The following is a 24,880-nucleotide window of genomic DNA, read 5'->3' as shown; positions in this document are numbered from 1 at the left end:
TCAAACCTAGATCTAAAGCCTGTGCTCTTTCTGCCACACCAGGAAAGAAATAACAAGGACCTATACCAAGGTATTAGTTTCAGGGAAATTTATTTATTTCAGAGATTTTAAGAAGTAGATTTGATAAGACTTGGTGACCTTGGATGTGAGTGAGTGATGGAGAGGGAGTGTTTAAAAATGATGCTCAGATTTTGGTTTGAATGGCTGGAAATAAAATTTTGGTTTGAAACTCTTTACTAACAAATATGAAGATTGCTTATAGGCTTTGATGAAGCTCAGTTTCTTTGGGGGGTGGTATTTAGCCTGCATCTTGGCCCATCTTTACTGAGTGCCCAGTTCTCCTGAATCAGAGCACACTACTTTTCTTTCTGATTGAAACAGCAGGGCCCCCTAGTGGACAGCCACCCTCCCACCCCCTCTACCCCGGTCCTGTTTCTTGTCTAAAGGACTTGGGATTTTTTTGTTTGTTTGGCTGTGGGTTTTTACCCTTGGTTCATTTGCAGAGCAGAGATGCTTGATTCTATTCTCTAATAAATTATTAAACTCTTCCCATTTCAGAATTTTCAGTTCATCCCCTCCTCGTGTTCAATAAGAGGACAGTTACTCTCTGACAATTACTCCCATGCTCTAGTACTCTAAACCAGAGGATACTCAATCCTTATTTTTAACTGGTTTATCTTCTTCTTCCAGCTGGTACCGTATTAATGTTAATTCTTTGTTTCAGAGCCATCATCAACCATTTTAACCCCAAAATTGAGTCCTACGCTGCTGTGAATCACATATCCCAACTGTCAGAGGAGCAGGTAAGACACTTTCTCCAAAGTGACCTAGTTGGTGGCTAGAATCAAGCTGTTCCCATCTCTGTGATGGCAAGGGGATTCTGTGACTGAGCTTTTAGCAGGGGGTGGCCAGAGCCAGGCTGCTGAGAGGAATTAGTGCAGGATTGGTTGATAGTACTTTAAACAGAGAATGATGAAAGCTTCATTTATTTATGTAGAAGATACGTAGGTGAAAATTTGGTGAATAATTGTTTTAGAGTTGGTGATAAGGCATTTTTTTTTAAAATTTTAGTCATAGTCTTTTTTGTGTGTGTGTGTGTGACCGGTAAGGGGATCGTAACCCTTGGCTTGGTGTCGCCTGCACCACGCTCAGCCAGTGAGCGCACTGGCCATCCTTATATAGGATCTGAACCCGCGGCCTCTGCGCGCCGCTGCACTCCCAGCGCCGCACTCTCCCGAGTGAGCCACTGGTTCGGCCCTAGTCATAGTCATTTTGAATTTTGAAAATAAGAAATAAGAACTTAGAAATAGATGAAACTGCCAATTAGAAAAACCCTGAGTCCAGCTTAATTTGAAGTTGTTAGTCTCATTAAAACATGAGCCCTCAATGGGACGAATTTTCCTTAGTGATTGAATTCCCTTCGCTTTGAGCAATTATTTCTGAGCAGGTTTTATGGTATGGACTGAGTTGGAGATGCAGATAGCCTTGTGTGTTTGTTTTCCTTGAGGCTGGCCTGATTTCCCCTACTCCCAAGGCGCCTGCACTCAGCTCTGCATTATATAAAAGTACAGATGGGGCTTTAGCATGGCATGGGATTGAACTTGATGTGTCAAAATGAGACTCTTGAGTCCTGTTTTTTGTTTGTTTGCTTGCTTTTTAAAGATGACCGGTAAGGGGAGCCGTCCCTATATAGGATCCGAACCTGCGGGAGCGCCGCTGTGCTCCCAGCGCTGCACTCTCCCGAGTGAACCACTGGGTCAGCCCTTGAGTCCTGTTTTTAAAAACACAAGATAAGACATCCTATTCACAGGATTCCTGTTTCTCTCACCCTGCCCCCAGGGTTGGAGGGACCAGGGTATAGACTCCAAGCCAATAAGAAAAACACATATGCTCTGTTCTCCCATTTCTGCCAGTACATCATTTTTTTTTTTTTTTTTTTTAAATAAAGATGACCGGTAAGGAGATCTCAATCCTTGGCTCGGTGTTGTCAGCACCATGCTCAGTCAGTGAGCCAACCGGCCATCCCTATATATGGATCCGAACCCGTGGCCTTGGTGTTATCAGCACTGTACTCTCCTGAGTGAGCCACGGGCTGGCTCTCTGCCAGTACATCATTGTAACCCTTGTTTGAGTTTCCTGTTGCCAGCTATAGTATGACCATGTGTCCCAACGTTCCTAAAAGCTATTCAGTTATCCCAATGAGGCACCAAGCAAGCCTTTTTCCTAACAGACAGCTTCTCTGTATTCTCACCAGTGGCTCTTTCCTCAGCCAGATGGATAGAACGCTGTTAGTCCGTCGGTTGTTCCCCTTGATGTATTTGTTCTCTTTTGTGAGACCAGCTGTGAGAATTCATCCTCACATTCAAAACTGCTTTTATAAATGGTTTTCATTTTCTTTTCTCCTCTTTCCCTGTGGTGCAGTCCTGAGTCCTATTTTTGATGCTGGTGCTCTCTGAGGTGCTTTGTGATGCTACCTTTTTCCCATTGGACCAGTTCAGATCAATTTTACTATATTATTTTTATGCAAAACATCTTGAGTTTTGTACAGTGAGATAAGGGGTGACTTTTCCTACCCCAGTGAGGTCTGATTAGTCTAAAAGCTTTTTTTTTTTAAAAAAAAAAAAAGGAGAACACATTTTTACTGTCAGCCATGTGCAGTTTTCATCCCCCAGCAGCTTGGGAAGGTCAGGCTGAAATCTTTTTCCAGCAGTAGCAGCCACAGACCAATAATAAAAATCCTTTCTGGCACATGAGGCAATCTGGAAAAGGATGATTAGCAAGCACGTGTCCTCACCCTCCTCCAACTTCTTTCAGAGTTAAATGAAGTGACAAAAGTGCCTCTCCAAAACGTTTACAAGCCAGAGATGAGGCGATTTCTATGGAGAGGGAGAGAACATACATAAGAATGGGGAAGGGATAGCAACTCGCACACATTTACTTACTCAGTAAATAATTACATGCCTGCTGTAGTACAAGGTGTGGTGCTGAGTTGTAGGGATCAATGAATAATCCAAGTATATTCCTTGCTCTCATGGAGTTTCTGTAAACTCATTACCTCTTTTAACAATCCTTTTCAGTTGGGGAGTTTAGGGAGGAGGGTGATAGTATTCAGGGACCCTTTTCAAAACCACCCTTAAAATAGTTGTTGCTTCTGTTCCCTAACTGACTTTGAAGGGTGCTAAATGACAGCATTAGGGTGCACTTGGTTCTCTTCTCAGCACTAGCAGATTAGAGGTATTTGACTGCCTTGTTAATCACCAACATGTGTTGGAGCACTTCTCTCCTTTCACTTTTGAACATTAATGCTAATGTCACTTAATATTAAGAATATTCATACTTCCTAGAATGCTGGCTTTGGGATGCAGTAGGGTCCTGCAGTTGTTAGCAGTAGACGGAGTAGTAAAAAAAAAAAAAAAATCAGAAACTTAATCCCTACTAGATTCTGAAGTACTCCTAAAATAAAACCTAAAGACCATGGGTAGACATTAACTGGAATTTATAGCACTTAGTTAACAGACAAGACAGGGCTCTTTGCTAGATCTGCCTGCCCAGCCTGCCATTTTCTTCTAGCAAGAGACTTGTGAATTCTTGAATTCTGACAACCCCCAGACACATTCCAGCCCCTGTTTAAGGCATTTCAAGGTGATGCTTGTAAATTCATCATTGCTTATTAAACAAAGCCCAGTCTCTTACACTGAGGTTTCTTTTCAGACATCCAGAAGATAGATGACATTTTTGTGTTAATTCTGAATGGCTTCATGGAGGGCAGAGCTTTTTAATCAGTTAATACCCTCAGTGTAACTGAGTGGTCATGCATTTTCAAGCATACATTTTTATAGTGTGTATGCAGGTATTGTATTTGTCTGGGGTTAATTGTGGAGCATGTTCATTTTGACATCTTTTTTGTGTGTGGTAAAATATACGTTACATAAAAGTTACCATATTAACCATTATTAAGTATCCAGTTTAGTGGCATTAAGTACATTCACATTGTTGTACAACCATCACTACTATACATCGGTCCAGAACTTTTTCATCATTCCATACTTAAACTCTGTACCCATTAAACAACAACTCTCCATTACCCCTGCCCCCAGCCTCTGGTAACTACTGTTCTACTCTCTGTCTCTATGAATTTAACTATTCTAGGTACCTTAGTGGAATCATATAGTATTTGAACTTTTGTAACTGGCTTGTTTCATTTAGCATAATGTATTCAAGTTTCATTAGTGTTGTAGCATGTATCTGTATTTGATTCTTTTTTTTTTTTTTTTTTACAAAGATGACTGGTAAGGGGATCTTAACCCTTGGCTTGGTGTTGTCAGTACCACGCTCAACCATTGAGCTAACTGGCCATCCCTATATAAGATCCAAACCCATGACCTTGGTGTTATCAGCACCGCACTCTCCTGAGTGAGCCACGGGCTGGCCGGCCCCTGTACTTCATTCTTTATTATGGCTGAATAATATTCCATTATAGCTATACCACATTTTGCTTATCCTTTCATCTATCAGTAGACATCTGGGTTGTTTCCACCTTTTAGCTATTGTAAATAATGCTGCATTGACAAACAAATATGTGTTCAAGTTCCTGCTTTCAATTATTTTGTGTATAGATCCAGAAGTGGAATTGCTACATCATATAATAAATCTATGTTTCACATTTTGAGGAACTGCCAGACTGTCTCTTAAAGTGGCTGCACCATTTTACATTCCAATTTCTCCACATCCTTGCTAACACTTGTTTTGTTTTCTGTTTTGTGTGTGTGTGAACAAATACTACTTCCTAATGGGTGTGAAGTAGTATCTCATGGTGGTATTGATTTCCATTTTCCTGATGATATGTTGAGCATCTTTTCATATGCTTGTTGGCCATTTGTATATCATCTTCAGAGAAATGTCTATTCAAGCCCTTTGCCCATTTTAAATTGGGTGGTTTTCTTCTGTTGTTGAGTTTTAGGAATTCTCTATATATTCTGGATATTAGTCTGTCATTAGATATGCAATTTGCAAATATTTTTTCCCATTCTTTGGGTTGCCTTTTTACTCTGGTAGTGTCCTTTATGAACAAAAATTTTTAATTTTGACGAAGTTCATCTTGTCTATTTTTTCTTCTGTTGCTTGTGCTTTTGGTGTTATATTCAAGAAATCGTTGCCAAATCCAATGTCATGAAGCTTTTCACCTATGTTTTCTTCTAAGAGTTTAGGATTAACTCTTATGTTGAGATCTTTAATCTATTTTGAGTTAATTTTTGTAGGTGGTGTTAGGTAAGGGCATTTTGACCTCTGTATTTGACATTTCTTTATAAATAAAGATTATAGGGCCGTCCCGTGGCTCACTCGGGAGAGTGTGGTGCTGATAACACCAAGGCCATGGGTTCGGATCCCATATAGGGATGGCTGGTTAGCTCACTGGGTGAGCGTGGTGCTGACAACAACAAATCAAGGGTTAAGATCCCCTTACCGGTCATCTTTAAAAATAATAATAATAATAAAATAAAGAAAGAAAGATTATGGAGAGATACAACCTGCTTTTCCAAGAACTGTGAAACTACTCCCAGTTTATCCCTTACTGGGTTTGGTTTGTTTCTAGTACATCTTTAAAAATTCTCCTTCAGGCCCCTTGCCCATCCTCTACTGAGATTTAGCTACTTTCTCTGTCCAGTGTGGTCTGTTGATAAGCATTCATCCCTACCTGGTAGAATCATTTGATATGTCCAGGCAAATTTGATCATCAAAGAATAAGGATTCCCAAAGAGGTGAAGCTCAGGAGCCAAACTGGAAGATTTAGATATTCATAAGAGCCTAAGTGGTTTCTAACTTAAGGAACTTTCATTCTACTTTGATGGCTTCTATTCCCAGTACTACTCTCTCTCTGGTTCCAATTGCGTTCTTCTCCTCTAGCTCTCTTCTCTTTTAAGGGGGACCACAGATAGTGCCACCTCAGCACATCAATCATTCTTGTAAGCCCTCCTAAATTCTGGACTCCAGCCCTCCCTCAACAGTGGCCTGCACCCTGATTTTTATTCCCCTAGGAGGATAGTTGAGTTATACAACCTGTGTTTCATAGATAAATCCCAATGACCTTTTTGGCTGTACTAAATAAATGTGGATGGAAGGTGTTTAAGAGAAACTTGACCCCAGGCTAAATCTTGGGTTCAAATGCTTTGAGGACATCCTGTATTGATGAGGCAGTGCTCCCTTCACAGAAGTATGCTGAAATGAAGAGCTGTCTGGGGAGGTTCTCTTCCCATCCTGTCCTACCCTAAACTCTTAAATATTCCCTCTCCTTTATTCCTGCTTTTCAAATTAGGAAAAGGACTTTCTATGTTATATTAGAAGTGTGTGCATGCTCAAGAGGTCTGCCATGAAATTTGTTGGAATAATCTTAATTCACAGGTGGTTCTTAACCTAAGGTCCAAGAATAAGTGTACCCCCTGAAGTTGTCTGTAAAATTATGCATATGTCTTTTTTCTTTTTCTTGAAGAAGGACCATCTTTTCTAAGATTCTCAACCAGTCTTTGACTCCTCCACTCCAACATTTTAAGAGTCACTAGCTTAGCTGTTTTGAATAATACTTCTTACTTTCTTTGCTCCAAAGCCATCAGACCTTTGAATATGCCCATGGAGGATCTCGAGCTCCTTTTAGACTGTTCACTATTTGTTTTGGTTTACAAATGCTATGACATATTGATTTATATCAGCTGTAATTTTCTTATAGGCAAGAGAGGGCTTTACAGTAGACCTTTACAGAAGATTCTCTAGAGCCCTGAATATCTAGAGTACATACTGGCAATTTAAGATTCAAAGTAAAACCTTCTTTCAGGACCTAATTCCTTAAACTTTCAGTCACAGTCATGACCAATTTTATGCTTTTGAAATATCCCTCTGGAGAGCAAGTAAATTATTGGCCCACTCTTGCTTTTCTCAACCTTCATTCAGCTATCTGTATTTTAGCAGTAGTGTCTACTCTGTACCTCAGATTGTGCTAGGCATTTGAGGATTCAGAAGTATGATAAAGAGCTTTTGCTGTCAAAGGAAGGATTGGTGCAAGAGATGGTTTGAGGCAACTTGTTGTCAGCTGACCAATACTAGCTGTAGTATCTGTTCCTGTTAGAGAAAGATCTCTACAGGTTGTAGTGGTTAGAAAAGGCCATATGGGGGAGAGAAGAATTAAATTTGGCCTTGAAAGAGGAGGGATAGGGATTGGAAAGTCATAAACTGTAAAATGTACTCAAAGCCAGGACCTGAAAAGGACAGAAAGAGTGAAGAAGAGTTCCAAAGTTCCTGCAAGTCATGTCCTTGGGTCAAAGAACACCCAGAGGCTGGATGATTTAGAAATACTAATCAGGCATTTAATCACAGCCTTCATAATCCCTAATGCACTGACTCTCATCCCTGTCCCAATTGTACTGCCTTTGATTCAATTCACAAGCATTTATTAAAGGTTCAGTATGAGCCAGCCTCAGTACTAGGCATGTGATGAGACCTAATGGGCAAACCTATCTTTTTTTTAAAAATTGTGGTAAAAAAACTACATATCAAAATATATTATTTTAACCGTTTTTAAATGTACAGTATAGTACACTTAGCAATATGCAGATTGTTGTGCCACAAATCTCTAGAACTTTTCCATCTTGAAAACTGAAACCTATATCCACTGAAGAACAACTTCCCTTTCTTCCCTCCCCACACTGCTCTAGCAACCACTGTTCTACTTCCTGTTTCTAACAGTGGGCACACCTGTCTTGAAGCTGGAGTTCCTCTCAACCACGTGGCCCAGGAGTTTGCTAAAAATTTCTCTACATATAAATTTAGGAATTTTCTGGGAAGGCCAGAAAGCTGTTCTTCTGGTACCCCTATATGTTATAGGACCATAGGATGTTGTAATCAGATAACTAAGTTTTCTACATTAAGAATTTTGATGGGGTTTTACCTACCATCATTTCTTTTTTTTTTTTATGTGACCAGTAAGGGGATCGTAACCCTTGGCTTGGTGTCGTCCGCACCGTGCTCAGCCAGTGAGCGCACTGGCCATCCCTATATAGGATCCAAACCCGTGGCGGGAGCGCCGCTGCGCTCCCAGGGCCGCACTCTCCCGAGTGAGCCACGGGGTCGGCCCTACCGTCATTTCTTTAAGTCTTCGCTAGGGCTCTGGATTTTGGATTCAGAGGAGGCCATGTATAATGTTGTATTTTACAAAACTTATCTTCCAAAGTATTATGACAAAGCAGGGTATCATTCATTTGTGGGAGTAGATTAAAGCAAATTTTGAAATAAAAAATGCTTTATATCTGAATGAATGAGGATTACATTAGAAGATGCTAAGTATCTACTTATTTCCTTGTGTTAGTAATCTTTCAAAACCTTTTTGATTTTCTCCTCATTCTGAGAGCCATTATAAATAACTGCTGGGTGTTTAGAGATTCAAATGAAGCCTAGCTTTATTTTCCCAGAGAGGAGTGAAGTACTAATAAGAGGAGAGCCCCAGTTTGGGCACAGCATTGTAAAGGGCTCTGGTGGCATCAATGCTTGAGAACATCTAGGAGGAAGCACAAAACAGTCTTGGGGAAAAGTCCTAAGGGCTTAAAGGCTTACAAGGAAAATCAAGCCTGGGTACTTGCCTTGAGAATTGTTGGCCCTTGGTGGCTAGTAAATGTTTAACAACTGGGACAGGGGAGCGGGGGATTGATTTCTAGTGTTCGAAGTGAATACTCCCACCATGGCTGCTAATATGAAGCCAGTTGGCTCTGACAATTCTTGAAATTTGTCACTCTTTTTTTGTTTTGTTTTGTAGCTGGCTGGTACAATTCTTGAGATTTAACAGTTGGCTCTCACAGGCCAAGCCTGTGTGAATGAGCTCCAGCACACCACTGGTTGTTGAGGAAGACTGGAAGAAGGGGGCTGTACAACTGTGTGGCAGGGTTTTCTGAGCAGGAGGTGATGTGGTTCATTTTCCCCATGGGAGCCACCTTTATAAAAGTTCTCCCCAGAGCAGCTTTGGATCTCAACCAGGGCAGTTGAGGCCTCTGAGCAGCCCACTCTAAGAGCCCCTGTGATGTTTTCTCATCTTAAAACAGAGCCCTAACCATCATGCAGGGCAGCCTTGGCAGAGACATATGCTGGAAAGCTGAGATTTAAGACTCCCACAATAGCCATAACTCAGTTTCCTGTACATGGCATCTGCTTTTCTACAAGAGCCTGTAGCCTTACACTGCCTTTCTGTAGCCATGAGTGATGGTTGCTGTGGGAACTCTTACTGAGTGTGAGCATGTGACACAAGCATTGGCCATGTGACCCTGCCTTCCTCATTTCCTTTGTTTAGATTCTAGTTTTTCAGTTGACCTGTTTGGCAGAAAAAAAGTTTGGTATGAGTTGGTCACTGGATTGACTAAAGCAGGAAAGATGCAGAATCAGAAGTAGGGGGGTTTTCTTACAAGCTGCTTATCCTTGGTAATCAACCTTATATAGGGCAGCAGGGCTAACCAGTTATTTCAGTTGGTTAGAGCATGGTGTGGATGATGACATCAAGGCCCAGGGTTTCAGTCCCTGTACCGGATAGCCACCAGCCCCACCCCCCCAAAAAAGAAAAAAACAGACTCAGGAATATATACGGCATCTTGAGAAGGTCCACATAAGAGAGTCAGCTGATTGATTATGTGCTACTAGGATGACCACTCTCTAACTTGGACCGAGAGGTAAGCTGCACTAGCAGAGGCCCTGTGTAGGAGAGAAAATATATTGGATTTAAAATACACACAAACAGATGAAAGGAACAACTAATAGGTATTAAGTGGGGCACTTTTATATGGGTTATTTACTTCATTCTTACATCAACTATTTGGGGTAGGTATAATTATCATTTAATAGATGAGGACACTAGAGAGACTAAATAATTTTTTCAGGGTCACATAGCTATTAGTGGTAAAGCTTTTTTTTTTTTTTTTTTTTTTTTTCTTTTTCGTGATGGGCACTCAGCCAGTGAGTGCACCGGCCATTCCTATATAGGATCCGAACCCGCGGCAGGAGCATCGCTGCGCTCCCAGCGCCGCACTCTCCCCAGTGCGCCACGGGCTCGGCCCGTGGTAAAGCTTTAATGTATTGTGAACCTAGGTCTGTCTGACTCCAAAGTCTGTGCTTTTTAACATTTCATCAGGCTGGGACACGTGTGACAACCTGAGTCTGTCACATATTCTGAAGGAAGAGGTAAGCCAGGGATAGGAAGGTAGAGGGAGAAACAGGGTGATGAAGATAGCAGGGCTTGTTCCTGCGGGATGGGAAAGGTCCTGGATTGGGGGCCCTTTCAGTTGAGAACAGAAAGTACTGACCAGGGGCCTGGAGAGTTTACTTGCTAGTCAGGCAGAAATGCCTAAGTAGAGGATTCTGGCACAGTAAGATAATTTTGTAAATGAGAGAAGAATCTCTTTATGCTAAGCAAGTTACTCAGGAAAGTCACTGTGAGAAATAAAGCTTTTCCTATACCACACCAAAGGGATATGGTGACTTTTTTAAAAATGTTTTTATTATTTGTATTTATATGGTTCAAAATCTGAAAGGTAACACACTGAATTTTAATTGTTTTTAAAGTAGTTGTTCCATTTAAACAAAAAAGACTCTCAAAATTAATGTCTCACAGCCAAGTTGGATGAACGTAGAAGTCATGGATAGAAAAGAGCTCAGCTTATTATTCATCTCTGCCACTGTTAGCATTTTCTCCAATTAGATGTGATTTTGGAAATTACTATCACATAGACGCCTTGTCTTTATTAGGCAACTGTGAAGCTTCGTTGGCAGTGCATAGGAGGAACTGTGTTGGGGCTAGTCGGAATTTCAGTAGCTGTCAGTTTTTGAAGAGGATACAGGAGATAGCAATCCTTGCTTTCTTGGTTTAGCCCAAGAAGAATCCTTTATCCCAGTTATTAGATGAGAGTGTTCAGATAGGACTTCCTTCTTCTGTTTTTTAGCCACCTCCTTCCTTCTAGTAGATCTTTGGAAGTTTGTTTTATTTCTACTGCAAATTCTTTCCCAGAGAATGGCTCAAAACTCTTAAGATGTGCTTAGAAGTACATGGTTTGCCACTGTGGTAACATCAGAGGCTAGAAGTGTCACTATGCAAACTTTTATCTGTTATAAGCTGCATTAATTGGAATCATTTTTGCTAAGTTATCATAAAAGCATTTTGACTTTTCATAGTGATTCTGCTCAAATAAAGTTACAGTCTTAAAAAGTGACCCACCCAACTAGAAAGAAAGCTGTGCATAGCCCACAAATTGGATTTCTGTTAAAGGATTTTGTTTGTTAGGGAGGGATAGATAAGTGAGGCCTGGCAAGAAGGCAGAGACCCCATGATGAATTGCCAGTAAGTTAGGAGCAGAGACAGTATCCTCTGTCTCCCTTCCTGAGGTGTGATATGTTTCCAAGGAAAGAAACCTCAGGTGGGGAGGACAGAGACATCTGCCTTTTGGTTGGAGCTGGGCAGAATGCCCCCACTTTCAACAAGCCATAGAGAAGGAGGAAGTCTGATGTGGAATCTGTGCATCACGTTTCTACCACCTCTGTTACCTTGGCTGCCTCTTACTGTGATTGGATGCCTTGCTTGTGCAGGGTAAGGACCTGGGTGTGTTGGATTTGTAATTAGTGCAAAGAAAAGCTTCACAAGGGGTGTCTAGGGCTTCAACCAAATAAAGTCGGGAAGGTGGGGGTGACTGCCCAGGGAAATTAAAGAAAGTCACTGTCACCACTCCTTTAGCCAGCTGATGGCCTCTCCCTAATCACCCACTGTGAGGTTCATTATCTGGTCCACCTTGCTGAATGGCAAAGCCAGCCTGTCAGATGAATAAGTCTCAGGGCAGTGGAGAGCCCATTGGTAGCAGGCTTGAAAGGCATGGATGGACTGGGAGAACTGGCCAGCTTAAATTGGTTCTGAAATTGGGTTTGGTCCTAAAGTGTAGGAGGTGAAAATAGAAAGGGGAAAAAAATACTTCCACGTATCATATGCAGAGTGGATGTATAGAGGAAACATTTACCTTTTAAGCAACTGAGCCAACTGAGCTAACTGGCCAGCCCACATTTACCTTTTAAAAGGCAGATTATCTTTCTGTAGCCTAAGAAATTTGTGTCCACCTTTTGGGTCTTTTTCCAAACCATTATATTGGGTGATTGTGCCCAGGAGAGGATTTCAGGTTATCTTGGATAGAAAGTCACTCTAAACACCCAATGGAGAGAGGGATGCTCACTTAGCAGAGTCTGTGGTTTTATTACAGATTGCTGTTTGTTTTAGTTTCTATGCTGTTGGCTGTTGTTTTGGTTTTTGGTTTTTTTCAGCCACTTTGAGCTAAAGTGTTCTGAAAAAGAAAATTCTTGCCTCCAAAGGAACTTCTCATGATCTGTTTTGGCCTAGGAATTCTCTGCTTCTGAATGTTCTTAGAACAGTAAGACAGGGAATGGGTTAATGTTACCCAGATTTCTTCTCTTCTCTAGAAAACTACACAAGTACCTGCTATGTGCCAAGCCAGGAGCTATAAAAATGCAAAAACCATACCTGTCCTTGAAGACATCACAGTATATGTATCACGACCACTACCTTCTTATTAGACCTTTCCTGTGTGCTCTCCTATAGACTTCTCTCAGGTGATATACAAGGATACTTCAAAAAATTTTATGGAAAGATTTGTATTATCTTTTTTTTTTTTTTGTCATTTTTGTGACCGGCTGCACCGCGCTCAGCCAGTGAGCGCACTGGCCATCCTTATATAGGATCCGAACCCGCGGTGAGAGCACTGCTGCGCTCCCAGCGCCGCACTCTCCCAAGTGCGCCACGGGGTCGGCCCTGTATTATCTTTTAATTCTATCTTTCCATGAACTTTTTGAAGTACTCTTGTATTTGGAGTGCTTGCAACAGCCCTACCTGACCCTTTATAAGCTCAAGAAGGACAGGAAAACCTCCCTGTTCTCCTTGAACCCCCAGTGAAGTATTGTCTCATTACAAATCCATAAATGTTTGGCTGATGACCTTTATTTGGAGTAAGTTTCTACAAGGAGAACCATAATCATCAATATCTTTCATTCTTGCCTCAGTTTCATAAAAAAAGGCAAAAGCAGAACCATCTTTAGGTATCCTTAGTAAAGGCAGGAGTACCCTGTAAGTCCCTGAGTGTGGCAAATGTTTGAGTTTGTCAGAAGGTCCAGGTATGTACACCCACTAAGAAACCCTCATGTGGATAGCTAGTGCCCAGCTGAAAATGATTCAAAATACTGTTGATTGCTACCTGGAGTCCATTTAATTTGCCAGAGAGGATTGTGGAATTGTTCTGGGGTGGAGGGGAGGAGCACAATGAGAGGAATCCTTGGCATTGTTGAAATACTAAGAACTCCTAGTTTAGAGTTACTGATAGATCAGTCTGAATCATTCTTGCCCCAACCCAAAATGTAATGGTAAGACCAAAAAAGACATAAGACTGCCTAAGGTGAAACATCTTTTTTTGACTTGTCAGGATTTATTGGACTTATTTTTTAGTTAACTTTATTGAGGTATAATTAACACGCAGTAAAATATATTTATGCATCCACCACCACAGTCAAGATACAGAACATTTTCATCACCCAGAAAAGTTATTTTTCTTGCCTTATTGCATTGGTTGGCATCTCCAGTACAATATTGAAGGGGTGAGAGGAGACATCCTTGCTAGATCTTAAGGGGAAAGCATTTCATCTTTCACCATTAATTAATAGTTTGCTGTAAGTTTTTATAGATTCCCTTTATTAGGTTGAGGAAGTTCTCTTCTATTCCTAATTTGCTGAGAGGTTTTATTATGAATGGATGTTACATTTTGTCAGTGCCTTTTCTGCATCTCTTGAGTTGTTCATATGGATTTTTTCCTTTATTCTGTTACCGTGGTGACTGATTTGTTTCAATACATGCATATACTGCACAATGATTCACGTAGGGTAGATAGCATAGTACCTGTTAGTAGAACTTCTCCTCCCTGCGCCCCTCTCCGTTCCCAGCTTCTGGTAACCATTATTCTGCTCATTACTTCTAGGAGAAACACTTTTTTTTTAGATCCCACATGAATGAGATCATGCAATATTTGTCGTTCTGTGCCTGACTTACTTCACTTAACATGATGTTTTCCAGGTCCGTCCATGTTGCTGGAAATGATGGGATATCACTTCTTTTTATAGCTGAATAGTATTCCATTGTGTATATATACCACAGTTTTTTAAATTCATTCATCTGTAGATGAGCATTTAGATTGATTCCATCTCTTGACTATTGTGAATAGTGTTGCAATGAGCATGGGAGTACAGGTGTCTTTTCAATAAATTGATTTCATTTCCTTTGGGTATATACCCAGTAGTGGTATAGCTGGGTCATAAGATAGATCTATTTTTAGATCTCTGAGGAATGGTGACTGACTTTTGAATATTAATCCAACCTTATATTTCTGGGAAAAACCCTTTTCATGATACAGTATTTACTTTATATATTACAGAATTTGAGCTGCTAATATTTTTAAAATTATTTTTATATCAGTGTTTATGAAGTATATTAGTTCATAGTTTTCTTGTGATATCTTTGTTTGGTTTTGGTATTAGAGTAATGCTGGCCTTATAATAAAATGAGTTGAGAAGTATTCCTTCCTTCTCTGTTTTTAAAAGGAGTTTGTGTAGGGTTGGTATTATTTCTTGCTTAATGTTTAATAGAATTCATCAATGAACATACCTGGGCCTGGAGTTTTCTTTGTGGGAAGAATTTTATAGCCAACATTTTATTATGAAAAATTTCAGACATATAATAAAATTCCAGACATACAAAAAAACTTTAGTGAATACCCACATAACGCTCACACTGATTCTGTCATTTACATTTTACTATTCTTACTTTATTGCGTGTCTGATCTATGGGATGGAACTCCATCCATCAATCCATCTTTTTTTTCTTATTAAATTTTTTTCTTTTTGTTTTTACATCTTACCTTTTATGCATTTCACAGTAAATTGCATATATGAGTATCAGTGTTCTTTTGTGGGAAGCATTTTAATTATTAGTTCAATTTTTAAAATAGATTTGGGGATAGTCAGGTTTTCTACTTGTTCTTAAGCCAGTTTTAGTAATTTGTGTCTTCAAGGAAGTTATTCTTTCATATAGGTTGTTGAATTTATTGGTATAAGTTGTTCACAATATTCCCCTTGTTCCTTGAAATGCCTATAGTATTTCCCCTCTCATTCATGATATGGGTAGTGTGTGCCTTTTCTTTTGTTCCTCAGCAGTCTGGCTAGAGGTTTCCCAATTTTATTCATCTTTTCAAAGGATCAGCTTTTAGTTTTATTGATTTTCTTTTGTTTTTCTGTGTCATTGATTTATATGGTTATCTTTATTATTTCCTTCCTTCTGTTTGCTTTGGTTTAATTTGCCCTTTTTTTCCCCCTTTAATTTCTTATGGTAGAAACTTAAGTGATTGATTTTAGATCTTTCTTATTTTCTAATATAAAAATTTAGTGCTGTAAATTTCCCCTGCGTTAGCAATACCTCACAAATTTTGATGTGTTCTATTTTCATTGTCATTCAGTCCAAAATACTTTCTCATTTCTCGTGATATTTAGAAATGTGTTCTTTCATTTCCATTATTTGGAGATTTTCCCAGATATATTTCTATTATTAATTTCTTATTTAATGCCCTAATGGTCAGAAAATATACTCAGTGTGATTCTAATCCTTTTAAATTTATTGAGATTTGTTTTATGGTCCACCATATGGTCTATCTTGTTGAAAGTTCTATGAGCATTTGAAAAGAATGTGTTCTCTGAGTGGTGTTAAGCTGTTCTTGCATAGAGTCTTAAGCAAAATGGAAATAGGTTGATGGAAAATAAACATTCGTTTCTTTAAAAAAAAAGAAAGAAAGAAAAAAGAATGTGTTCTGCTGTTGTTGAGAAGAGTTTTCTATAAATGCCTTTTAGGTCAAGTAGGTTGGTAGTCTTTAAATCTTCTCTATCTGAACTGATTTTCTGTCTTATTTGTTCTACCAGTTACTGAGAGTAGTATTGAAACCTTCATTGGGTTGGCCGGTTGCTCAGTTGGTTAGAATGCAGCTTTATAACTCCTAGGTCATGGTTTCAGATCCCTGTACCAGCCAGCAGCCAAACAAACAAACAAACAGACAAAAAACCCTTCAATTGTAATTGTAGATTGTTTTTCTATTTCTTCTTTCAGTCTGTCGATTTTCTTTCATTCAGAGTTTTGAAGCTGTTATTAGGTGCATGTACATGTAAGGTTGTTGTGCTTTATGATGAACTGACCCCTTTTATTATTATGAAATTTGACTCTTTATTCCTGATACTATTCTCGTTTTGAAGTCTCCTTTGTCAGATATTAATATAGCAATTCTGCTTTCTTTTAGTTAGTGTTTATGTAGCATATCTTTTTCTATTTTTTTACTTTTAATCTCTGTATTTATATTTTAAGTGGGTTTATTTTATTTATTTATTTTGGTGGATTTCTTTTAGACAGACTATAGTTGTGTCTTGATTTTATCCAGTCTGACAATCTCAGCCTTTTAATTGGAGAGTTACATTTAATTTATTTATCAATACAGGTGAGTTAAAATCTACCATCATGCTTTTTTTTTTTCTATTTCTCCCATCTGTTTATCTTTTGTTTCCCCCCCTTTTTCTTTTGGTTTTACTGAGTGTTTTTTCATGATCCCATTTTATGTCTACTATTGGCTTTTTAGCTATACCTGTTCATTTTATTTTTTTAGTGGTTTACAGTGCACATTTTTAACTTATCACAGTGTACTATCAAAGTAATGTTATATGGTTTCATGTAACATGTAGTAACCTTGCAACGCTGTACTTCCATTTGCCCCCTCCTGTCCTTTGTACAATTGTCATACATTTTTTTCCCTAGGATTGTTTTAAATTTCACAATACCTTGTTGTTATTTTTTGCTTTAAAGAGTCAATTATCTTTTTTTTAAAATTTATGTAAAAGTAATTTCTATTTATCCATGCATTTACCATTTCTAGTGTTCTTCATTCATATTTATAGATCCAGGTGATGTGATTTTCTACTTGCCAGAGAACTTCTTTTAACATTTCTTGTAGTACAGGATTGTTGGCAGCGCAGTCTTTCAGATTGTTTGAAAAGGTCTTTATTTCACCCTTATTTCTGAAGGATGTTTTTGCTAGATATAAAATTCTGGTTTAACCATATTTTTTTCTGTTAGCACAGATATTATTCCATTATCTTCCAGCTTGCATGGTTTCTTTTTTTTTTTTTTTTTTTTAATTTTATTTTGTCGATATACATTGTGGCTGATTATTGCTCCCCATCACCAAAACCTCCCTCCCTTCTCCCTCCCCCCCTCCCCCCCAACAATGTCCTTTCTGTTTGCTTGTCATATCAACTTCAAATAATTGTGGTTGTTATATCTTCTCTCCCCCCCCCCCGGTTTGTGTGCGTGTGTGTGTGTGTGTCTGTGTGTGTGTGTGTGTGTGTGTGAGAATTTATATATTAATTTTTAGCTCCCACCAATAAGTGAGAACATGTGGTATTTCTCTTTCTGTGCCTGACTTGTTTCACTTAATATAATTCTCTCAAGGTCCATCCATGTTGTTGCAAATGGCAGTATTTCATTCGTTTTTATAGCTGAGTAGTATTCCATTGTGTAGATGTACCACACTTTCCGTATCCACTCATCCGATGATGGGCATTTGGGCTGGTTCCAACTCTTGGCTATTGTAAAGAGGGCTGCGATGAACATTGGGAAACAGGTATACCTTCGACTTGATGATTTCCATTCTTCTGGGTATATTCCCAACAGTGGGATAGCTGGGTCGTATGGTAGATCTATCTGCAATTGTTTGAGGAACCTCCATACCATTTTCCATAGAGGCTGCACCATTTTGCAGTCCCACCAACAATGTATGAGAGTTCCTTTTTCTCTGCAGCCTCGCCAGCATTTATCGTTCATAGTCTTTTGGATTTTAGCCATCCTAACTGGGGTTAGATGGTATCTCAATGTGGTTTTGTTTCCCGGATGCTGAGTGATGTTGAGCATTTTTTCATATGTCTGTTGGCCATTTGTATATCTTCCTTAGAGAAATGCCTACTTAGCTCTTTTGCCCATTTTTTAATTGGGTTGCTTGTTTTCTTCTTGTACAGTTGTTTGAGTTCCTTATATATTCTGGATATTAATCCTTTGTCAGATGTATATTTTGCAAATATTTTCTCCCACTCTGTTGGTTGTCTTTTAACTCTGTTAACTGTTTCTTTTGCTGTGCAGAAGCTTTTTAGTTTGATATAATCCCATTTGTTTATTTTTCCTTTGGTTGCCCGTGCTTTTGGGGTCGTATTCATGAAGTCTGTGCCCAGTCCTATTTCCTGAAGTGTTTCTCCTATGTTTTCTTTAAGAAGTTTTATTGTTTCAGGGTGTATATTTAAATCCTTAATCCATTTTGAGTTGATTTTAGTATACGGCGAGAGGTATGGATCAAGTTTCATTCTCCTGCATATGGATATCCAGTTGTCCCAGCACCATTTGCTGAAGAGGCAGTCCCTTCGCCACTGAATAGGCTTGATGCCTTTGTCAAAGATCAGCTGACAGTAAGTGTGTGGGTTGATTTCTGGATTCTCTATTCTATTCCATTGGTCAGTGTGTCTGTTTTTATGCCAGTACCATACTGTTTTGGTTATTATAGCTTTGTAGTATAGCTTAAAGTCAGGTAGTGTTATGCCTCCAGCTTTATTTTTTTTGCTCAGCATTGCTTTGGCTATGCGTGGTCTTTTATTGTTCCATATAAATGTCTGAATAGTTTTTTCCATTTCTGAGAAAAATGTCTTTGGAATTTTGATGGGGATTGCATTGAATTTGTATATCACTTTGGGTAGTATGGACATTTTCACTATGTTGATTCTTCCAATCCAAGAGCATGGGATATCTTTCCATCTTCTTGTATCCTCTCTAATTTCTCTCAGCAGTGTTTTGTAGTTCTCATTATAGAGATTTTTCACCTCCTTGGTTAACTCAATTCCTAAGTATTTTATTTTTTTGGTGGCTATTGTAAATGGGCAGGCTTTCTTGATTTCTCGTTCTGCATGTTCACTATTGGAGAAAAGAAATGCTACTGATTTTTGTGTGTTGATTTTGTATCCTGCTACTGTGCTGAAATCATTTATCAATTCTAGCAGTTTTTTTGTAGAGGTTTTAGGCTGTTCGATATATAGGATCATGTCATCTGCAAACAGGGACAGTTTGACTTCATCTTTTCCAATCTGGATGCCCTTTATTTCCTTCTCTTCTCTGATTGCTCTGGCTAGTACTTCCAACACTATGTTGAATAGGAGTGGTGAGAGTGGGCATCCTTGTCTAGTTCCTGTTCTTAAAGGAAAAGCTTTCAGCTTTTCCCCATTCAGGATGATATTGGCTGTGGGTTTGGCATATATGGCTTTAATTATGTTGAGATACTTTCCCTCTATACCTAACTTATAGAGGGTCTTTGTCATGAATGAGTGCTGAACTTTATCAAATGCTTTTTCAGCATCTATAGAGATGATCATATGGTCCTTGTGTTTGAGTTTATTAATATGGTGTATCACATTTATTGATTTGCGTATGTTGAACCAACCTTGCATCCCTGGGATGAATCCCACTTGATCGTGATGAATAATTTTTCGTATGTGTTGCTGTATTCTGTTTGCTAGTAATTTAGTGAGGATTTTTGCATCTATATTCATCAGGGATATTGGCCTGTAGTTTTCTTTTTTGGTTATATCTTTACCTGGTTTTGGTATCAGGATGATGTTTGCTTCATAGAATGAGTTTGGGAGATTTGCGTCCGTTTCAATCTTTTGGAATAGTTTGTAAAGAATCGGTGTCAATTCCTCTTTGAATGTTTGGTAAAATTCTGCTGTGAATCCATCTGGTCCTGGGCTTTTCTTTGTTGGGAGCCTTCTGATAACAGCTTCAATCTCCTTTATTGTTATTGGTCTGTTCAAATTTTCTACGTCTTCACGGTTCAGTTTTGGGAGCTTGTGTGTGTCCAGAAATTTATCCATTTCCTCCAGATTTTCAAATTTGTTGGCGTATAGTTGTTTGTAGTAGTCTCGAATGATTCCTTGTATTTCAGATGAATCAGTTGTAATATCACCTTTTTCATTTCTAATTTTTGTTATTTGAGTCTTCTCTCTTCCTTTTTTTGTTAGCCATGCTAATGGTTTGTCAATTTTATTTATCTTTTCAAAAAACCAACTTTTTGATTCGTTGATCTTTTGAATTGTTTTTTGGTTTTCAATTTCATTCAGTTCTGCTCTGATCTTAATGATTTCTTTCCGTCTGCTAACTTTAGGATTGGATTGTTCTTGTTTTTCTAGTTCTTTAAGGTGAAGTGTTAGGTTGTTCACTTGCCATCTTTCTATTCTTCTGAAGTGAGCATTTAATGCAATAAATTTTCCCCTCAATACTGCTTTTGCAGTATCCCACAGGTTTTGGTATGATGTATCATTGTTTTCATTAGTTTCAATAAACTTTTTGATTTCCTGCTTGATTTCTTCTTGGACCCATATGTCATTAAGTAGAATGCTGTTTAATTTCCATGTGTTTGTATAGTTTCTAGAGTTTTGTTTGTTGTTAATTTCTAGTTTTAATCCATTGTGGTCTGAGAAGATACATGGGATAATTCCAATTTTTTTGAATTTATTGAGACTTGATTTGTGACCTAATATGTGATCTATCCTGGAGAATGATCCATGTGCTGATGAGAAGAATGAATATTCTGAGGTTGTTGGGTGGAATGTTCTGTAGATATCTGCCAATTCCAATTGGTCTAGAGTCTTGTTTAGATCTTGTGTTTCTCTACTGATTCTTTGCCTAGATGATCTGTCTAATATTGACAGTGGAGTGTTCAGGTCCTCTGCTATTATGGTATTAGTGTCTATTTCCTTCTTTAGGTCTAATAGAGTTTGTTTTATAAATCTGGCTGCTCCAACATTGGGTGCGTACATATTTATGATTGTTATGCCTTCTTGATGGATCAGTCCTTTTATCATTAAGTAGTGTCCCTCATTGTCTCTTTTTATGGTTTTTAGTTTAAAGTCTATTTTGTCAGATATAAGAATAGCCACTCCAGCTCGTTTTTCTTTTCTGTTTGCATGGTAAATCTTTTTCCATCCTTTCACTCTTAGTCTGTGTGAATCTTTATGGGTGAGGTGGGTCTCTTGTAGACAGCATATAGTTGGGTCCTGCTTTTTGATCCAGTCAGCCAGTCTGTGTCTTTTAATTGGGGAATTTAAGCCTTTTACATTAAGGGTTGTTAATGAAAGGTGTTGATTTATTCCTAGCATTTTATTGGTTGTTTGGTTGTCTTAGGTGTCTTTTGTTCCTTGCTTTCTGATTTACTGTTTGTTTTCTGTGTTTGTTGGTTCCTTAGGTTGTAGATAGTGTTTTTGTTAGCTTGTTTTCTCTTCATGAATGCCATTTTTATTATACTAGCGGGTTTAAATTTTTCTTGGGTTTTTATGGCAGTGGTAGTTATTTTTCAGGAACCAAACCCAGTACTCCCTTGAGGATTTCTTGTAAGGGTGGTCTTGTGGTAGTGAACTCCCGCAGTTTTTGTTTGTCTGAGAAATATACTATTTGCCCCTCATTTCGGAAGGATAGCCTTGCAGGGTAGAGTATTCTTGGCTGGCAATCTTTGTCTTTTAGTATTTTGAAAATATCATCCCATTCCTTTCTAGCTTTTAGGGTTTGTGATGAAAAGTCTGATGTTAACCTGATTGGGGCTCCCTTATAGGTGATTTGACGCTTCTCTCTTGCAGCTTTTAAGATTCTCTCTTTGTCTCTGAGTTTTGCCAATTTGACTATGACATGTCTTGGAGAAGGCCTTTTTGGGTTGAATACGTTTGGAGATCGTTGAGCTTCCTGGATCTGAAGATCTGTGATTTTTCCTATACCTGGGAAGTTTTCTGCCACTATTTTGTTGAATATGTTTTCAATGGAATCTCCATTTTCCTCCCCTTCTGGAATACCCATGACTCGGATATTTGATCGCTTATGGTTGTCTGATATCTCTCTCAGATTTTCTTCCATGTCCTTGATTCTTTTTTCTTTCTTTTTGTCTGCTTGTGTTATTTCAAACAGCCCATCTTCAAGTTCAGAGGTTCTCTCTTCAACTTCGACAAGCCTGCTGGTTAAACTCTCCGTTGTGTTTTTTATTTCGTTGAATAACTTCTTCAGTTCAGCAAGTTCTGCTACATTTTTTTTCAGGACATTGATTTCCTTGTACATTTCCTCTTTCAGATCCTGTATACTTTTCCTCATTTCATCATGATGTCTAGCTGAGTTTTCTTGTATCTCATTCAGTTTCTTTAGAATTATCACTCGAAATTCCTTGTCAGTCATTTCAAGGGCTTCTTGTTCTATAGGATCTAGAGTTTGAGATTTATTAACTTTTGGTGGTGAACTTTCTTGATTTTTTGTATTTCTGGTATCTTTTTTTTGGTGTTTATTCATTGTGGCCGGGGGTTTCACAGTCCACCGGTTTGAGACTAATGACTAACTAGGATGTTGCTGTGGTTGCCAATTTCGTATGGCTCCCTCCGTGACTGCTCAGTTGGCCTCTAGTGCCTTGTGTGTGTGGTTGCCTCGGGTCTTGGGCTTCTCCGGGGAGCCACCTTTCTGGTCAGCTTGGACTCTGCTGGGCAGGTGGGTCACGTACCACAGGGTGTGTGATCTCTGTTGAGCTTTCACTTCCTGTGCAGGACTTCTCCCTGTTCCGTGTGCTCTGGCCCAGGCTGTTAGATCGTGCAGTAGCGACCCCACCGGGTGTGTGGTTTTTGTCGAGTCTCTGCCTCCCTGGCCGCACGTCTCCCCACTCTGTGCGCACTGTGCTGGGCTGGGGCGTGTCTTCTGCACCCCTCGTCTAACAGCTGGGCCTTCAAGACCCTGCTCGGTACCCGCCTCGCCCAGGAAGTCTACCAGGTTTCTGCTGGGCACAGACGACCGGTCTCTCTGGGTGCCTTTGTGGCACTATGTAGATCTTTCTCGGGTCTTGTTCACCTTTGTATCCCCCCAGTATAAACCGAGTCTAGCGCCCACCTGCAGCCTGGTCTCCGTCAGGTTCAAGCGGACCTGGGAACTCTCCTACCACACTATTCCCAACCAGAAATTCGTTAGTCTTTTTTCCAAACTGGTGGCCGCACAGGTGGTATCTGCCTCCCAGTAACAGGGAGTTTACCTGGGGCCGGAGTCCAGGGTATGGTGGAGTGACAGTCGGCCCGCCCGTACTTCCTTGCCCTCCCGAAACTGGCCCGGGACGCCCTCCGCCACCAGCCCCGCCAGAGAACCACGGAGGGAGTGGGAGCCAAGGCCGGTCCGCAAGCTCCGGAAAGCCTGGCGCCAGGCCAGCAAGTGGGAGGGCTCAGTGATGGCCGAGCAGGTCGGAGCTGCCCGCACCTGGGAAAATGGAGGCAGCACCGGCGGTGAGTGGGCTGGTGGTGCAGGCGGGGGCCACTTGGGCATCCACCCCCCGAACAGAGCTGTGCCAAGGATCACTCACAGTGCTGTGCCAGGTCGGGTGTTCTCTCTGTCTCTGGTTTGCCGCCTTTCCCAGTTCTCGGCTGCTGCCGCCTCGGGCTGTTCAGTCGCGGCGCGGCTCGGGCACTCCCAGGAATCTTCTTTAATGCCGGCCTGAAACCTCGAATCCTGAATAGGGCAGCTGGCCGCCTTCAGCGCGGCCCCGGCCTCCGGGATCCTGGCTGCATCCACAGCAGCCCTGGCGCCGTGTTCCCTGTTTCGAGACTCACTTTTGCAGCTAAGAAACAGTTCTTTTCCTGCTCCACACTTTAAAGCTGTTGTCTGTAAATGAGGCAGCCTCTCCTGCCGGGGGCAAAGTGGCGGTCACCCCCCACGACCGGTCAGCAGCAGCAGTCCTCCCTTAAGAGATGGCGAGAGGAAGGACCACAAGTTTTCCTGCTGCCTGAGTCCCAGTGGCCGCCTTTTCCACCTCAGCTACTCCGCGCCAGCCGCCGCAGCCGCCGCCATCTTGAAAAGCCCCAGCTTGCATGGTTTCTGACAAGAAGTGTAAATTCTGGGCTGGCTGATTAGCTCAGTTGATTAGAGCACAGTGTTATTAACACCTAGGTCAAGGATTTGGATCTTACTGGCCAGCTGCCAAAAAACCAAAAAAACGAAATGTGAATTCTTAACCTTGTTCCTCTGTACATAATGTGCCTTTCTTTCTCTAACTGCTTTTAATATTCTGTCTTTAACACTGGTTTTCAGCAGTTTTATTATGATATGCCTTATATCTACCATTTTCTCTTTATTATGTTAATGGTTTTCTTCATTTCTAAAATTTAGTTATTTATGTATTTTTGGTGGCTGGCTGGTATGGGGATCCGAACCCGTGAACTTGGTGTTATAAGGCTGTGCTCTAACCAACTGAGCTAACCAGCCAGCCAATGCTAATGATTTTCTTTAAATACTTGAGCATATTTGTGATAGCTCTTTAAATGTCCTTGTTGCTAGTTCCATCATTTCTCTCATTTCTAGGTCTGTTTCTATTGACTGATATCTCTCTTGGTGATAGATTACATTTTTCTGCTTCTTGACATGTCTCATAGTTTTATATTGCATATTAGAAATTGTGATTGTTATACAATTGAGGGGTAGATTTTGTTTTCTTTCTTTAAATAGGTTGGACTTTATTCAGGAAGACAAGTAAATTATTTGTGGAGCAGCATGGTCCTTTTGAAACTTCTGTTTCATCTTCGTTAGGATAGATTTAGAGTAACCATTACTCTAGGACTAGTTTAGTGCCACTGTTAAGGTGTGACCATTCTGGTATCTCTTTTGAATGCTGTTAGTTAGTTTTCTGTCACT

At 40.0% G+C, this 24,880-nt stretch overlaps 1 protein-coding gene across 3 annotated transcripts in view; it reads left to right on the top strand.

Moving 5' to 3' along the window:
- The window catches only part of ARMH3 (armadillo like helical domain containing 3), a 175,630-nt gene that overhangs the window by 136,315 nt on the left and 14,435 nt on the right, over positions 1-24,880 (top strand). For all 3 annotated transcript variants that reach the window (XM_063102456.1, XM_063102454.1, XM_063102455.1), the window contains one exon: positions 725-803. In XM_063102456.1, coding sequence (XP_062958526.1) covers positions 725-803 — 79 coding nt within the window. The remainder of the gene's footprint in view (positions 1-724; positions 804-24,880) is intronic.

The sequence above is a fragment of the Cynocephalus volans genome, chromosome 7, assembly GCF_027409185.1.
Source record: "Cynocephalus volans isolate mCynVol1 chromosome 7, mCynVol1.pri, whole genome shotgun sequence".
Lineage (NCBI taxonomy): Eukaryota > Metazoa > Chordata > Mammalia > Dermoptera > Cynocephalidae > Cynocephalus > Cynocephalus volans.
The sequence above is the reverse complement of the archived record's forward strand: the minus strand, read 5'-3'. Positions and strand labels throughout refer to the sequence as shown.